Source organism: Somniosus microcephalus, chromosome 5, assembly GCF_052327205.1.
Source record: "Somniosus microcephalus isolate GS21.2 chromosome 5, FLI_Smic_1.0, whole genome shotgun sequence".
NCBI lineage: Eukaryota > Metazoa > Chordata > Chondrichthyes > Squaliformes > Somniosidae > Somniosus > Somniosus microcephalus.
The window spans coordinates 246054093-246072839 of NC_140991.1; the positions used below are offsets into that span (position 1 = coordinate 246054093).

At 43.4% G+C, this 18747-nt stretch overlaps 1 protein-coding gene across 3 annotated transcripts in view; it reads left to right on the forward strand.

Moving 5' to 3' along the window:
* sycp2l (synaptonemal complex protein 2-like) overlaps positions 1 to 18747 on the forward strand; it is a 291748-nt gene that overhangs the window by 175825 nt on the left and 97176 nt on the right. For all 3 annotated transcript variants that reach the window (XM_085988796.1, XM_085988797.1, XM_085988798.1), the window contains 2 exons: positions 7869 to 7933; positions 12467 to 12515. In XM_085988796.1, coding sequence (XP_085844922.1) covers positions 7869 to 7933; positions 12467 to 12515 — 114 coding nt within the window. The remainder of the gene's footprint in view (positions 1 to 7868; positions 7934 to 12466; positions 12516 to 18747) is intronic.

Below are 18747 nucleotides of genomic sequence, written 5' to 3' on the forward strand. Positions count from 1 at the left end.
TGTTGAGAGAAACCGAACTAAATTTGGAAAATGCTGTGAAAATATGCCAAGCCAGTGAGCTAGCTCGAAAGCACGCGAAGACTTTCAGTGAAATCAATAATGATGCGATTGTAATGAGTGATAATGCTGCTGTTGGTGCTGTGTCCTACAAGGGGAAGAAACGTGGGCAGAACAGAAATGAAAAGCAATCGGAGGATGACATTTTTAATTGTAAATGCTGTGGTTACTAACACCAGTTAAGACAATGCCCAGCGTTTGGAAAAATGTGCACAAAGTGTAATGGAAAGAATCACTTTGCCAAACAATGCTTTTCAAAAGTAGAAACTAAGAAAGGGCAACGAGTTAATGTAATTGAGGACACTGATTTAAGTGAGACATTTTTTGTAGGAATGGTTTCATGTGACAATATCAAAAAGGATACAGAAAATGTGCAGCCCTCAGAAATGGACAATGCTGAACATAAAGTTAATGCAGTAAAAGAGGACAAATGGATGATCCCACTGCAGGTAAATGGAGCATTAGTTACATTGAAACTAGACATTGGGGCAAAAGCAAACTTAATCAGTATGAGTGACATTAACAATATGAAAGAAAAGCCCAAAATACAGAAAGTCAGTACTACTGAAGGACTATAATGGACAGAAAATAGATAGCTTAGGTGTATGCAGACTTAAAGTGACAGTCAAAGACAAAGTGCATCATCTCATGTTTTCTGTTGTGGCTGAAAGACTTGATTCACTACTGGGTGACAAAGCTTGTGAGGACTTAGAACTGGTCAAGAGAGTCTACCGTATAAACTGTGCCATAAGCAGACCAGATGACTCAGTGGATTCTGTAGTGAATAATTTCCAGGATGTGTTCAAAGGATTTGGAGTTCTACCATTCACTTACAAGATCCAGCTAAAGGAGGATGCTCAGCCAGTGGTACATGCTCCACAGAGTTCCAGCACCCCTGCGTGACCGGCTCAAGAATGAACTGGACAGAATGACCACACTAGGAGTCATCAGGAAAGTCGAAGAGCCAACAGGCTGGGTTAACTCCATGGTATGTGTAAAGAAAAAGAACAATGATCTAAGAATATGCATGGATCCAAAGGACTTAAATGCAAACATAAAACGTGAACACTACCAGATTCCCAAGCGAGAAGAAATCACCAGTGAAATGTCAGGTGCCAGATAAGCTCGATGCCTCAAGGATTTTGGCAACTAAAACTGGATGAAGAGAGCACCAAATACTGTACCTTCAACACACCATTTGGCAGGTATTGGTTCCTCAGAATGCCTCTCGGGATAATATCTGCATCTGAAATCTTTCATAGAGCGAAATAGAAGGTCTGGAAGGAGTCCGGGTCTATGTTGATGACATTATCATCTGGGGCTCCACACTAAAAACACAAGAGACATTACAAGAGCAGATTGATGACAATGCCACAACTGCATCTTGTCAATCACCACCAGAACAATCTCATGAAGACACATCAGACTTACCCGTGTTGAGAAGATCCACACGTGAAGTAAAAAAGCCTGATAGACTTAATCTTTGAGTATAAAGTAAAACTTTGAAAATGTGTTGACTGTTGTGAAAATGTTTATGTTTATAGAGCACTAGCAAAAGTGTTACTGATATCATCTTTATCGTTTTTCTTGAAAGTTGATTGATATTGATTTTGTTTAACCTCAAAGAAAGGGGGATGTAATGATCAATAACATGTCATTCTATAGTGGACACTAGGTGGAGCCGTAGAGCTGTATATAGCTGTATGTATATAAGACTGCACTACCCAGCTGTATGTATATTAAGACTACATTAACCACAATGCACTAGGCTACCCAGAAGGCAGTAGTCAAGATGGATGCCTCTACAGATACTGTACCTAGTCCACATGTGCTCAATAAAGTGTCTAGCAAAAGCTAGCTGTGTTCACAATAAGAATGTCTATTTATTAATGAACATAAGAATACACAGATTCAGTCATTAGTTTCATAAACAAGTGCATAGATGACGACGTTCCGAGGATTGTTGTACGAACATTTCCCAACCAGAAACCATGGGTAAATGGCGCTATCCGTGCTATGCTAAAAGCACAGTCCATCGCATTCAACTCTGGGGACATAGCTCGTACTTTGATTTCTTGTACTCATCTAAGAAAAACCATCAAAATGCAAAAAAACAATACACTGATAAAGTGGAGTCACACTATCGTAGCTCAGATTCGCGAAGGATGTGGAGTGGACTACAATCTATTACGGACTACAAAGGGAAACCCAACTGTCATGCCCAGCAATGCCTCTCTCCCGAACGAGCTTAACACTTTTTACGCCCGGTTTGAGGCCAACAACAACTGGTCTGTTACAAGGGCGCCCGCGGCTCAGGACGACCGGGTCTTCTCAATCTCCGTGGCTGACGTGGCAAGACTTTGAAGAGAGTGAACACCCACAAAGCACCCGGTCCAGATGGAATCCCTGGGCGTGTCCTTAGAGCATGCGCTGACCAGCTGGCAGCCGTGTTTACGGATATATTCAACCGTTCACTGTACCGGTCTGTAGTCCCCACCTGCTTCAAGATGACATTGGTTATTCCAGTCCCCAAAAAAAACAAAAGTAACCTGTTTAAACGACTACCGCCCCACAGCACTCATTTCTGTCATCATGAAGTGCTTTTGAGAGGCTGGTCAAAACCCACATCAACTCCTTACTAACTGACACACTGGATCCACTCCAATTTGCTTACCGCCCAAAAAGATTTAGGGATGATGCCATCGCTACTGTACTGCACACTGCCTGATCACACTTGGATAAGAGGAACACCTATGTGAGAATGTTGTTCATTGATTATAGTTCAGCATTCGATACCATTATCCCCTCCAAGCTTGTCAACAAGCTCAGTGAGCTAGGACTTAACACCTCCCTATGCAACTGGATCCTGGACTTCCTGACGGGCAGACCCCAGGTGGTGAAAATAGGCAGTAACACCTCCTCAACACTGATCCTGAACATGGGAGCTCCCCAGGGTTGTGTGCTCAGCCCCCTTCTGTACTCCCTGTTTACTCACGATTGCATGGCCACGCACAACTCCAACTCCATCATCAAGTTTGCTGATGACACTACCGTTGTAGCCTTGATCACAGATGGCGACGAGACAGGCTACAGGAAGGAGGTAAGAGCTCTAGCAGAATGGTGCAAATACAACAACCTTTCCCTCAACATTAGCAAAACCAAGGAGATGATCGTGGACTACAAGAAATGGCAGGGGGAGGGACACACCCCAATCTACATCGAAGGGGCTGAGGTGGAGAGGGTCAGCAGCTTCAAATTCCTGGGTGTACTCATTACGGAGGATTTAACGTGGTCACATCACATCGACGTCGTAATGAAGAAGGCATGCCAATGCCTGTTCTTCCTCGGGAGACTGAAGAAATTTGGAATGGCCCCCCAGATTCTCACCAACTTCTACCGGTGCACCATCGAGAGTATCCTGTCCGGCTGCATCACTACCTGGTATGGCAACTGCACCACCACAGACCGCAAGGCTCTACAGATGGTGGTGAAAGCTGCACAACATACTATAGAAATTAAACTACCTGCTGTCCAGGATATCTACCCCGATCATTAAAGACACGAGCCACCCCAGCCACAACCTCTTCACCCTGCTCCCGTCTGGTAAGAGATACCGAAGCATACGGTCTCGTACCAGCAGGTTTCGAAACAGCTTCTACCCCCAGGCCATAAGACTCATGAACGTATAATTTATTATCATTTATTACTGTTTTATTGATTATTACTGTATTTCTATTAGTATTTTATCATTGTTATGCCATATTTATTCCAATGTTGGGAGGACTCGTAAAAATCAACATTTCCTTGTGCAGTACACCCACCTGCTGCATATATGACAAATAAAATTGAATTGATGTCATCAGCAATGTTCCCCCAAAATGCGCAGGTGTGCAGCTGCGCATCAACTGCGAGGTCCTGCACAGGCCGCTCACCTGCCGCTGCTGGAAGATACCACGCATGCACAGCCACGCAGCAAATTTAAAGGGATCGCACACACACAAAATTAGAGGGAACATTGGTCGTGAGATGGCATGGTCAAGGGCGTGGCTGTGAATTTGGGATGGGGAGTTTATATGGGGGGGAGAGATTAAGGCAAGATAGGGCAATGAACTTGGGACAAAGAGCATGATGAGCTGAGATGTAGGTTGAAATCACCTGAGGATGAATTATAGAATAATACTGTACAGAAGAAGGCCATTCATCCCTTGGAGCCTGCGCCTGCTCTTTCGTAGATCAATCCAGTTAGTCCCACTCTTTCCCCCATATCCCTGCAATTTTTTCTCCTTCCTCTGTTAATCCAATTCTCTTTTGAAGGTTACTATTGAATCTGTATCCACCACCCTATCAGGCAGTGCATTCCAAATCCTAACCACTCGTTGCGTAAAAAATAAATTGTTCCTCATGTCGCCTCTGGTTCTAATAAGTCGCTCGGTGCTGAGGGAGGAAAGCAGTGAAAATATCTTGGTGAGAAATTTGGCACGGTACTTGGGTGGGCGGAAGAGAACGAGGATTTTAAAGGCGAGATGCGAGAGGTGGAATAGGGTGAGATGCTTGAAGGAGAAGGTGCCAGAGGAGTACAGGGGCAGACCAAGGTGTGATTTGTTGATGAGAGCCACACTGCCACCATGGCTGTTTGGGCGGGGCAAGTGATGGAAGGTATAGCCAGGTGGGAGGCTTCATTTAGGGGGAAGCTGTCATCACCCCTCAGCCAGGTTTCCGTCGAGGCCATGATGCAATCATCCACAATAAGCTCTTGGATGGCAGGGGCCTTGTTGATAAGTGAATGGACATTCTGGAGAGGGGCTGTGATAGCTGGACCGCTGCTAGATTCTGCAAGGTAAGCATTGGGAGGGGTGAATTGGACGGGATGGAGGTGGGAAAGATTAACCCCCAACCGGCGCACTGGGTGGGAAGGTCGGTGAGAATGTAGGATGGGGCAGTTTGGGTTGCTGCTTGTAAGAAGGCAGCGACGAGTGCCTCAGTGGGCCTTTCAGAGAATGCCAAGAGAGGCACAGCGTTAGGGAATCAAGCCTGGGACGGCGGCAGGAGAATAGGAAGGTCGCAGATTGCTGAAGGGATGGGGTAGGGATTTGGGAGGGCCGAGTACCCAAGAGGGGAGAAATGAAAGGAGACATGGCAACAGGAGAGAGAGGGGTATAGAGAAAAGAAGAAAAATGTGGAAATGGGAGTGATCCGCAGCGACGGCCAAAATGTGCATGCGAATGGACACACAAACTCAAATTACATAGGTCTGGTTACATAGCTAGATTAGATATAGACTTTTCTCAGTCCTGACTAAGGGCCTTTGACCTGAAACGTTAACTCTGTTTCACAGAAACCCCACAGTGCAGATAGAGGCCATTTCGGCCCATCGAGCCTGCACCGACACATATCCCACCCGATCCCCGTAACCCCACGTATTTAATCCTATTTAATCCCCCAACACTAAGGGTCAATTAATCATAGCCAATCAATCTAACCCGCACATCTTTGGACTGTGGGAGGAAACCGGAGCACCCGGAGGAAACCCACGCAAACACTGGGAGAATGTGCAAACTCCACACAGACAGTCACCCGAGGCCAGATTCGAACCCGGGTCCCTGGCGCTGTGAGGCAACAGTGCTAACCACTATGCCACCGTGCTGCAGTGGCATGTGGATGTTTCTCTCTCCATGGATGTTGCCTGGCCTGCTGAGTTTTTCCAGCGTTTTCTGTTATTTCAGATTTCCAGCATCCGCAGTATTTTGCTATCGTATTAGATTAGGTATATCCTGGTAATAAACGGGGAATAGAGAGGAGACAATAGGAGGGAGTCCAGAGGTAAAGTCAGAGGTCCCGTGGTGGGATAAAGTTGACGTTAGTAGGTGGAGTCAGCTTGGAGCATTGATGAATTGCTGTTCCGGTTTGGAGACAGATGTGAAGGGCGATTGAGTCCAGAAACTATTTGAAAGGTAGAGTATCAGAACATACTGCTGAAGATATTTCCGTGAGAATGAAGAGCCAGGAGGTGTGCAGAATCGATCGCGGGGCAGAGAAACGGTAGCAAAGTTGGAGGTCACCATAAGATCCAGAGGCAGCAGAGAAATGGACTTTGGACCAGTAGAGTGAACTTCTGTCCAGGAAACAGACTTTAGCTGAAGCTGAAAAACCAGTAGGACAGTCAAAAGCTCAGCAGTTTTCCTTATAACTCTGGTACTTTATCCTCAAACTCTACTGTGAAGATTGATAGTGAATATTTAGCAAGTCTGCCATTTCCTGATTTTCAATTGCAATCACCTGTGTCTGTCTTTAAGGGGCCCACACTACTCTTACCCACCCTCTTACTCTTAATATACTTGTAAAAAGCTTGTGTTGTCCTTGATGTACCTCAAGTTTTTTTCTCTCATTCCCCTTTTGCAGCTCTTACTACTTTCTTTTTATCCCTTTGCTGTTCTTTATATCTCTCCCAGTCCATGGGATATCTAATGTTCTTTGCATTCCTGTAAGCCCTTTTTTTAGTTTTATACTATCGCTACCTCTCACTTCTCTTGTTGACCAAGTTTGTTTAATTACACATGTATAGCTCTTGCCCTTTAGGGCTATGTACAGGCCTTGCATTCTACCACATACTGTTTTTGCAACAATCTTCTCTGATCTCCGTGTTTATACATTCTGCTGCTTTATCACTACTATCAGGAGGTCAGTAGACAACTCCCACCAAAGTCTTGCATTTTGTTTCCTTAATTCTACCCAGAGTTTCTACTGCCTGCTCACCCTTACTGATCTTTTTCCAATACTGTAATAGTGTCCTTTATCAATATTGCTCCTCCTCCTTTTCCAGTTTCACTGTCCTTTCTCAAGACCTTGGTATATTTATCTCCCAGTGATGCCCAGCTTGTAGCAAAGTCTCTGTGATGGTGACTGTCATATCCATTAAGTTGAATTTGAGCTTCTAATTCATTTTGCTTTATTCCTTGTGCGACAGTGTATAGAACTCTTATTTGGGCAATAGACCCTACCCTGCTCTTTTGTCTTGATGCTGTTTTTCTTGCACATTTTAATTTATAACACTCCTTGATTTTCATTAACTTTGTATTTTTATCAGTTATTTTGTTGTTTCCTATTTTTTTCTGAAGCTGAAGTATTTGTATTACTATTTAAATCCTTATACTCTGATGCTCTAATGTCCTGTGTGCGCAGGCACTCTTAATTGGAGGTGAAATGTTCCAAGATGAATCCCCTTTGCTCAGTCGACAATTTTGTGCATTTCCTGTATCCCAATACATAAAATAAATTAATTTGGAAGAGAAAGAGCGTAAGCCAAGTTTGTTTTGTTGGGAACTGGTTTCTTTTTGCTCACTTTTTCTCTCTGCCCCTTTCTTCCCCAACCCAAGTCACCAGCTCAGGCAGCATGGCAAGGCTTCCAAGGGTCTAACTGCTCATCTGTAGCAATCAGTGCTGCCGGAGAAAAATCTAAATGTTTACCAGTCCATCACTGTTCTACCGCCATCTCTGTTTAGCATTTTTGCAGTATTATGCAGTGTGGTTTTAGGGTAAAAACTGGTTATTTGAATAGTTACGCATTTCTTTCACCTTTAAGTACCTGGTGTTGCATCTACTGTACGTTATGCATTGGAGACAACTATTTCCTGTTTTAAGGAAAATAATCTCAAAACCAATAATCTTTCATTAGAGACCTGAAAAGTAGTTGAGCCATGAACCTTGTAATGACTGAGATATATGCCAGCCTCCAGGTTTATCAGAACAGTATTCAGACACTATATAATGCCAGCATTTTGTTGAATGCTAATTTTTAACTCTTGTAATCATAGGTCAGTGAAGCCAAAAGGAAAATCCTTGGAAAGAGAAGTCCTTCGGTTGACCAAGTCAAAAATGTGTAAGTCACTCGTTATTCAGTGCTATTTGAACAGTTTTATTTGTGGGGGAGGAGGGGGAAGTGGGAAACAAAATATTCCTGTGCAAATCTACAAAGTACTTAATTGATTCTTATAAAAACAGAATTGGACACAATACTTCAGCAGACCTAACCAGTGATTTATATAGAATCATAGAATGGTTACAGCACAGGAGGCCATTCAGCCCGTCGAGCCCGTGCCGGCTCTCTGCAAGAGCACTTCAGCGAGTCCCACTCCCCCGCCCTTTCCCCGTAGCCCTGCAAATTTTTTTCCTTCAGGTACTTATCCAATTCCCTTTTGAAAGCCATGATTGAGTCTGCCTCCACCACCCTTTCAGGCAGTGCATTCTAGATCCTAACCACTCACTGCATAAAAAGGTTTCCCCTCATGTCGCCTTTGGTTCTTTTGCCAATCACCTTAAATCTGTGTCCTCTGGTTCTCGATCCTTCTGCCAGTGGGAACAGTTTCTCTCTATCTACTCTGTCCAGACCCTTCATGATTTTGAACACCTCTATTAAATCTCCTCTCAACTTTCTTTGCTCTAAGGAGAAGAACCCCAACTTCTCTAGTCTCTAGGTTCAGCATAACGTCAATGCTCTTGTACTCTATGCCTTTATATATAAAGCCGAGGATCCCATATGCTTTTTTACAAGCCTTATTGACGTATTCTACCACCTTTTCAAAGATTTGTGAATGTGAACCCCTAGGTCTCTCTCTTCCTGAACCCACTTTGAAAAATTGTACCATTTATTTTATAATGCCGCTCCTCATTTTTCCTTCCAAAATGCATCACTTCACTGTGCATTAAATTTCATCTGTCATGTGTCTACCCATTTCACCAGTCTGTCTGTGTCCTCCTGAGATCTACTACTAACCTCCTCGCTACTACAATTCTGAGTTTTGTGTCACCTGCAAACTAAATTTTAGCCTCCTATACCCAAGTGCAGTTCATTAATTTATACCAAAAAGAACTGTGGACCCAATACCGATTCCTGGGGGATACCACTGTATACGTCCCTCCTGTCTGAAACAACTGTTCACCACTACTCTCTACTTTCTGTCTCGTAGTCAATTTTGTATCCATATTGCCAGTGCCCCTTTAATCCCATGGGTTGCAATTTTGCTAACAAGCCTATTTAGTGGTAAAAGGGAATAAATATAAGATAGCCACTATAAGATCAAATAAAAAATTTAGGAGGAATTGCTTTACACAGTGGTGATCATCGCTGCCACCTGGCGTGGTGATCATCACATCGCTGCCACCTGGCGTGGTGATCATCACATCGCTGCCACCTGGCGTAGTGACCATCACATCGCTGCCACCCGGCGTGGTGATCATCACATCGCTGCCACCTGGCGTGGTGATCATCACATCGCTGCCACCTGGCGTGGTGACCATCACATCGCTGCCACCCGGCGTGGTGATCATCACATCGCTGCCACCCGGCGTGGTGATCATCACATCGCTGCCACCTGGCGTGGTGACCATCACATCGCTGCCACCTGGTGTGGTGATCATCACATCGCTGCCACCTGGCGTGGTGATCATCACATCGCTGCCACCTGGCGTGGTGATCATCACATCGCTGCCACCTGGCGTGGTGATCATCACATCGCTGCCACCTGGCGTGGTGATCATCACATCGCTGCCACCCGGCGTGGTGATCATCACATCGCTGCCACCCGGCGTGGTGATCATCACATCGCTGCCACCCGGCGTGGTGATCATCACATCGCTGCCACCCGGCGTGGTGATCATCACATCGCTGCCACCTGGAGCGGTGCTAGCGGATAGCCTTGATGCAAAATGAGGGAGAAGGGAACAACAGGATATTGGGGCAGGGTGGGAATAGTTAATTACTGTGCGCATGTGGAGTATTAACACTGACATAGACCAATTGGACCAAAGGGATTGTTTCTGTGCTGTAGATGCCAAGTATTTTTACTTTTGGATACTCCAGGGCAGCAAGATGAGAAGGTGCAGATTTATGGTTAAAAAGGACATATTTAAGACTGACATGAGGGAATATTTATTGACACACAGCGTGGTCTAACAGTTGGAATGAGTTATCCAAGCCAGGAACTTGGAATATTTAAGAAATGGTTAGATGGTGTAATAGGAAGATGGTAAAGTTAGTATTCTGGAAGATGCAAGAGTTTCTACAGTTATATAAAAAGAAAAAGAGTGGCTAAAGTGAATGTTGGTCCCTTAGAGGACAAGACCGGGAAATTAGTAGTGGGGAACATGGAGATGGCAAAAACGCTGAACAAATATTTTGTATCAGTCTTTACAGTAGAGGACACTAAAAATATCCCAACACTGGACAAACCGGGGGCCATAGGGGGGGGGGTGGGGAAGGAGCTAAACACGATTAAAACCATTAAGGAGATGGTACTCGGTAAGATAATGGGACTTAAGGCGGATAAATCCCCTGGACCTGATGGCTTACATCCTAGGGTCTTGAGAGAAGTAGCGGTAGGGATTGCGGATGCATTGGTGGTAATTTTCCAAAACTCCCTGGATTCAGGAAAGGTCCCAGCAGATTGGAAAACTGCTAATGTAACACCCTTATTTAAAAAGGGAGGTAGACAAAAGGCTGGAAACTATAGACCAGTTAGCCTAACATCTGTGGTTGGTAAAATGTTGGAGTCCATTATTAAGGAAGCAGTAACAGGACATTTGGATAAGCATAATTTAATCGGACAGAGTCAGCATGGTTTTATGAAGGGGAAGTCATGTTTGACAAATTTGCTCAAATTCTTTGAGGACGTAACAAACAGGGTGGATAAAGGGGAACCAGTGGATGTGGTGTATTTGGACTTCCAAAAGGCATTTGACAAGGTGCCACACAAAAGATTACTGCACAAGATAAAAAATCACGGGATTGGGGGTAATATACTGGCATGGGTGGAAGATTGGCTATCTAACAGAAAACAGAGAGTTGGGATAAATGGTTCGTTCTCGGGTTGGCAATCAGTAACTGGTGGTGTTCCGCAGGGGTCAGTGCTGGGACCCCAACTCTTCACAATCTATATTAACGATTTGGAGGAGGGGACCAAGTGCAACGTATCCAAGTTTGCCGACGATACAAAGACGGGAGGGAAAGCAGTGAGTGAGGAGGACATTAAAAAACCTGCAAAAGGACATAGACAGGCTAAGTGAGTGGGCAGAAATTTGACAGATGGAATATAATGTTGGAAAGTGTGAGGTTATGCACTTTGCAGTTTCTCTCCATTTAGATAATAACTTGCTCTTTGATTTTTTTCTGCCAAAGTGCTACAGTACAAAGGGATCTGGGGGTCCTGGTGCATGAAACACAGAAGGTTAGTATGCAGGTACAGCAGGTGATCAGGAAGGCCAATGGAATCTTGGCTTTTATTGCAAGGGGGATGGAGTATAAAAGCAGGGAAGTCTTGCTTCAGTTATACAGGGTATTGGTGAGGCCACACCTGTAATATTGCGTGCAGTTTTGGTTTCCATATTTAAGAAAAGATATACTTGCTCTCGAGGCAGTTCAGAGAAGGTTCACTTGGTTGATTCCGGAGATGAGGGGGTTGACGTATGAGGAAAGGTTGAGTAGGTTGGGCCTCTACTCATTGGAATTCAGAAGAGTGAGAGGCGATCTTATCGAAACATATAAGATTGTGAGGGGGCTTGATCGGGTGGATGCAAGGAGGATGTTTCCACTGATGGGCGAGACTAGAACTAGGGGGCATAATCTTAGAATAAGGGGCTGCCCTTTCAAAACTGAGATGAGGAGAAACTTCTTCACTCAGAGGGTAGTAAATCTATGGAATTTGCTACCCCAGAGCTGTGGAAGCAGCGACATTAAATAAATTTAAAACGGAGATAGACAGTTTCCTAGCTGATAAGGGAATTAGGGGTTACGGGGAGCGGGCAGGGAAGTGGACGTGACTCTAGGTTTGGATCAGCCATGATCCTATTGAATGGCGGAGCAGGCCCGAGGGGCCGTATGGCCTACTCCTGCTCCTACTTCTTATGTAAATGGGTCAAAAGGCTACCTTCATCCAAACCCATCTTGTGGCCCTGACCACCCAATTCTTTTCTCAACCAGATCCAAATCTACTCTAATTTTACTAATGCTGGAATCACTGTTCTTGTCATCAGTACTGATCCTACTTCTCTGCTGATCAGTTTGACACTAAAGCCAAACCCTTGTTATCCTGAATAACGGAGAACAACTTATCAGTCAGCCCATCTGTTCATCTCATTTTTAACCTTTTCCTCATTTCAAATTCAAAGACTTGCATCGCATCTACATCTTGAACTCAATTGTAGAGTGAAACTTAACTGTCTTCTGCTCTTGAGAAGAGGCTAGATTCTGAAAGTCAAACTGTAGAGAATGATGGGCTTTCACTTGTTTTAATGCTTTTGACATTTTGAAGTGTGATATTTGAAATGTGATCTGAAAAAGACTTTAATATAACATATAAATAATCTGTATATTGGTGTTTGCTAAATTTTACTGTCACATTTTCTTATCTAACTCTAGAAAAGTTGCAACTGCAGATAAGAAAAGGAGCAGAGGAGAAAAAGTGATGGTAAGATACAATTTGTAATGAGTTTAGTAATACAGAAATTAATGCCTTGAATCCAGCTGGGTACATCAGTCAGATGTGAGCTACTGAAATTGCAGTTCTTCCCATTTGGCTAAACATTCTTTGTTACAGCAGTTTGATGTCTGTAGTGAGAAATGTATGCGCATTACACTGCACGCGCACTTAATGCGCACAGAGGCAGTGAGGAGAAGTTTATATATTTAGAAACAATTGGTAATGCTAATCTAATTTACTCTAAGGAGATAACTTAATTGGTGGATAAGAGCTAACCAGTTTGCCTAGATTTTTTTTTTAGAAAGAATTTGATAAAGTTCCACATTCAAAATTTTAAAAGAATGATTGGTTGACTAATTTGACATTCATTTTCCAATTGAAACATGTTTGCCAATAGAAACAGAAGGTAATCATGAACTGGGAAAAATTGTGTTCAGGAAGCAATGGCTGGAGGGGTTCCATAGGTGTCTCCTAGCCTTTGCTGTTGGCATTATATGGAAAATCAAATCAAATCAAATCAACTTTTATTGTCATTGATAGTGCACAAGTGCAGTACAACGAAATGTAGGCTTGCGGCTCCCGAGAGTGTACATTTAGATTAAGACATTTAAACATTCAACATGCATTTGGCTTGTAATACATTAACATAAACATAACCATAATAAAGTGCATTGGCAGATGTGCAGGCTTTAGAGTTTATTTGTGGAGTTCAGTAGGATGACAGCCCTGGGAAAGAAGCTGTTCCTAAATCTGGTCATATGGGTGCGAATGCATCTGTAGCGTCTCCCAGATGGCAGGAGGGCGAACAGACTGTGGCTGGGGTGAGTAGGGTCTTTGATGATGGACCGTGACCTCCGTAAACAGCGTTTCTGGTATATGTGCTCTATGGTCGGTAGCCGGGTGCTGGTAATGCGTTGGGCAGTTTTGACTACCTGCTGCAGGGCTTTCCGGTCATAGCTACAGCTGCCATACCATACTGTGATACAGTTTGTCAGGATGCTCTCTATTGTGCAACGGTAAAAGCTGGAGAGGATCAGGGGTGACAGGTTACATCCCTTCAGCCTCCTTAGGAAATGTAGGCGCTGCTGGGCCTTCTTCACCAGAAAGGAGGTATTGAGGGACCAGGAGAGGTCTTCCGTGATGTGGACTCCGAGTTTGGGGAGAATTGTTTGCTACAAAATTTGCTGATGTGAATCTGCTTGGCCAGGTGCTGCATGTAAGTGAGAGAAACCATATTCAGAAAAATCAAGACTGTTTAAATATAGGCTAAGGATTGAGCGGTAGGTTTCAGTGTAAAAACATGTAAGATGATGCATATTGGAACAGGAAGCAGCCAATGTGTGCACCATGAATGGTGGTTCATTAGCAAGGGTGTAAAAGCAGGATCTGAATGTGACTGAAGGATTTCTGGTTATTTGAAGTGGTTATCCAGAGAATAGCGACAGCTTATTCTGGGACTTGAGCTTGAGAAAAGCTGAGACAGAATACTACAGCTTCCAGCAGATATTCCGCCAACAGATTCAAATCTCACTTCAATTTTTTTTAAATGATTTTGGTTGGCAATAAGGTAGTTTATGTGGCGGGGGGGGGGGACAACTGGACAATGAGAGCAGAGAGAGCGAGCCTGCGGGGAAACGGTGCGAGAGGGCAACCGATAAAAGCAGGAGAACCGGCGGCAGAGAGTCAGTGAGAGGAGAGCGGAACGAGCGAGCCTCGGGAAACTGTGCAAGGGGGCAAAGTCTGAGCGGTTTGGTGGGTAACAATTAAATGTTAGTTTGTTTTGTTTTATTTTTTTTATTGTTAAAATTTACTTGATGGTTATTCCCATTGTGTTTTAGATTTATAGATATCATTTCCAGTGTCTTTAGTTAACATTTTACTATTTTAGTATCTCAGTCTTTCAGATGTCAATTTCTTAGTTCTATAGGTCATTGAAAGCTGCAAATGTAACACCCCTATTCAAGAAAGGAGGGAGACAGAAAGCAGGAAACTATAGACCAGTTAGCCTTAACATCTGTCATTGGGAAAATGCTGGAGTCCTTCATTAAGGAAGCAGTAACAGGACATTTAGAAAATCATAATACAGTCAAACAGTGTCAGCATGGTTTTATGAAAGGGAAATCATGTTTGAAAAATTTGCTGGTGTTCTTTTGAGGATCTAACGAGCAGGGTGGATAAAGGGGAACCAGTGGATGTGGTGTATTTGGATTTCCAGAAGGCATTCGATAAGGTGCCTCATAAAAGGTTACTACACAAGATAAGAGCTCACTGAGTTGGGGGTAATATATTCACATGGATAGAGAATTGACTAACTAACAGAAAACAGAGTGTCAGGATAAATGAGTCATTTTCCAGTTGGCAAATAGTAACTAGTGGGGTGCCACAGGGATCAGTGCTGGGGCCTCAACTATTTACAATCTATATTAATGACTTGGATGAAGGGACCGAGTGTAATGTAGCCAAATTTGCTGATGATACAAAGATAGGTGGGAAAGCAAGTTGTGAAGAGGACACAGAATCTGCAAAGGGATATAGACAAAGTGAGTGGACAAACATTTGGCAGATGGAGTATAAGGTGGGAAAGTGTGAGGTTATCCACTTTGGTAAGAAAAATAAAAAAGCAAATTTTATTTAATAGAGAGATTACAAAATACTGCAGTACAGAGGGACCTGGGAGTCCTTGTGCATGAAACACAAAGTTAGCATGCAGGTACAACAAGTAATCGGGAAGGCAAATGGAATGTTGGCCTTTATTGCAAGGGGGTTGGTGTATAAAAGCAGAAGTCCTGCGACAACTGTACTAGGTATTGGTAAGACCACACCTTGAGTACTGCGTACAGTTTTAGTCTCCTTATTTAAGGAGGGATGTACTTGCATTGGAGGCAGTTCAGAGAAGGTTCATTAGGTTGATTCCTGAGATGAAGGGGTTGACTTATGAAGAAAGGTTGAGCAGGCTCGGCCTATACTTGGAATTTAGAAGAATGAGAGGTGATCTTATTGAAACATATGATAATGAGGGGGCTCGACAAAGTAGATGCAGAGATGATGTTTCCCCTCATGGGGGAATCTAGAACTAGGGGGCATAGTTTCAGAATAAGGGGTCGCCCATTTAAAACTGAGATGAGGAGGAACTTCTCCTGAGTGTTGTAAATCTGTAGAATTCTCTGCCCCAGAGAGCTGTGCAGGCTGGGTCATTGAATATATTTAAGGTGGAGATAGACCGATTTTTGAACAATAAGGGAGTGAAGGGTTATGGGGAGCGGGCAGGGAATTGGAGCTGAGCCCAAGATCAGATCAGCCATGATATCATTAAATGGCGGAGCAGGCCCGAGGGGCCAAATGGCCGCCTCCTGCTACTCCTACTGCTCCTAGTTCTTATGTTCTTATTGTCTGTGTCTTGGACGTCAGTGTCTTAGATTTTTAGAGTTCGGTGTCTAGTGTTTTAGTGGTCAGGGTCTCGATGGTTTAGAGGTCAGTGGATTGACTACCATGGCAGACCAGTGGGGATCCTTTGCATGCACATCCTATTCTATGTGGGAACTCCAGGACACTTCATGAGTCCTGGATAGCCATGTGTGTAGGCCGTGCCGCCAGTTGCTCAAGCTGCAAGTTTCGCAGCTTGAGGAGCAGCTGGAGTCACTTCTGTGCATTGATGGCCTGAGGATTTTCTTGAACGTACATTCCAGGAGGTGGTCACCCCACAGCTACAGGAGGTGAGAGAACGGGTGAACACCAGACAGGGTAGGAGGAAAATACAGGTAGTGTCGGAACCCCCAAGCCAGTGGCACTCGCTAACCAGTTTTCAGTTTTGAATACCGGGGAAGGTGACAACTCCTTGGAGGAATGAAAAGAAAGAAAGAATACAGTAAGGATCAAACTCCTGGCACCACAAGAGATTTGACTGCACAGAGAGTAAAAAGAGTAGAAATGCAGGAGACATGGGGGATTAGATAGTCAGGGGCATAAACAGGCATTTCTATAACTGCAAACATGATTCCTGAATGGTATGTTGCCTCCCTGGTGCCAGGATAAAGGATATTCGAGCGGGTGCAGGACATTCTGCGAGGGGCGCGGGAACAACAGAAGTTGTGGTCCATGTTAGGAAAAAGTGTTGGAGTTTCAGGAGCTAGGAAACCGATTTATTAAAAGAAAACAGGGCCTCAAAGGTAGTAATCTCAGGATTACTCAGAGTGTCACGTGCTAGTGCGTATAGAAACAGGATGATAGTGCAGGTAAATGGGTGGCTGGAGAAGTGCTGCAGGAGGGAGGGTTTTAGATTCTTTGGGTATTGGGACCGGTTCTGGGGGAAGGGGCACCTGTACCTGAACAAAGCCGGGACCAATGTTCTCGCTGAGAGTTTAACTGGTACTGTTGGGGAGGGTTTAAACTAATTTGGCAGGGGAAGGGTAACAAGAAAGGAGCAGAAATGAGATGAGAGGACAGAGATTTAAAAAAACAGTAACATTAGAAATATCCCAAAAATTGCAGGATTGTAGGGACCAGATTGAGGAAAATAGAAAAAGTGACAAAGGAGATGTTGAATTGTCCATAGTGTAACTAATAAAGTTGATGAACTGCAAGAATGAATTGCTACATGGGATTATGATCTGGTTGCATTAACAGGGACATGGCTCAATCAAGGCAAGGAATGCGTTCTTAATATTCCTGGTTACCAAGTATTCTGGAATGATAGAGGAGGAAAAAGAGGTAGGGGGTGTGGCAGTATTGATTAAGGATGATACAGTTCTAACTAGAAAGGATTTACTAGCTGGTTCTAGACTGAATCTATTTCTGTCTGAGTTACAGAGGGGGAACTGTTACATTTTGGGAGAGTTGTTTTTATAGAGCTCCAAACAGTGAGGAGATAGATGAGCAAATCTGTCAGCAAATTTCAAAGGTGTGTAACAAAAATCGAGTATTAATATTAGGAGACTTTGCTTACCCTAATATAGACTGGGAAAACATAGTGCTTAGGGAAGAAGAGGAATTTCTAATGTGTACCAGAGAACTTTTTTGATCAATGGCCCAGTAATTCCGTTCCAAACGCGTGAGTACGGTCGGGGTACTCGCGCATCTGGCCGGAGGAAATGCCGGTTTTCAGCATGCACAGCGCATGCGGAGAAAACCGGCATTTCCTGTCCTCTGAACGAAGGGGTTCAGAGGCACAGCGCGTGCGACTGCACAGGCAGCGCGTGCGCAGTGAACTTCGTCGATTTCATTCATGGATTCAGTGAGGTTAAGTCCTTACAACTTACACATTGAAAAAAGCATGTGTAAAGTTGCTCCAGAGGCTGCGGAGGAAGATATATTTTATCGTGGAGCTTCTGAAAGGCAATATTTTTGTTTGGGAAATGGAGGAAAGTTATTTTAAGAAATGATGAGGTAAGTTTTAAAGTTTAATTTTTTTTTTTTTTTTAATGGGTTTTCAGTACTGTAGGTAGAAGGAGCTATTGTGGCTGTGTGAATTGAATTTGCTGTGTTTATTAAATGTGAAAATGACTTCTAAAATTAGTAATGTAACATTTCCAACATTTTTAAGAAAGAAACTGTTCATCAGTAATATATTCTTTTAAGTAATTATGTATGTATGTCCGTATATATTCCTTTGCGTATATGTATGTATATATTCCTTTACTTATGTGTATGAATGTATGTATTTAATTATGATTTTCCAATAAGTTACTTTCTCTGAAAGTCATAATTAAATACATACATTCATACACATAAGTAAAGGAATATATACATACATATACGCAAAGGAATATATACAGACATACATACATAATTACTTAAAAGAATATATTACTGATGAAAAGTTTCTTAAAAATGTTGGAGTCATTTTCACATTTAATAAACAGAGCAAATTCAATTCACATAGCCACAATTGCTCTTAAGTCTTTAAATCGCTTTAATTCTGTTTAAAACTACTTCAGATTCTTCAAAATAATGTAAATGTTTTTAAAAGTTTATAAAAGTTACCAAAAGCTTCTTAAAAATACCAAAAACCTATTTAAAATGCTGCTCTACATGTAAAAATGCTTTGCAGCTTGTGAGAAAGGCGTGTCCTTTTAAAATGAGACCTCAAGGGGCGTGTCTCACTTGCACTGCGCGCTCCAGGCTTCGCACTGGCTGCACTCCTGGGCGGCGTGACGTCAGACGCTGCCCGGGAGTCAACATTTTAAAACGGGAATTCCAGGCGTCCCTGAAGCTCAATGGCCGG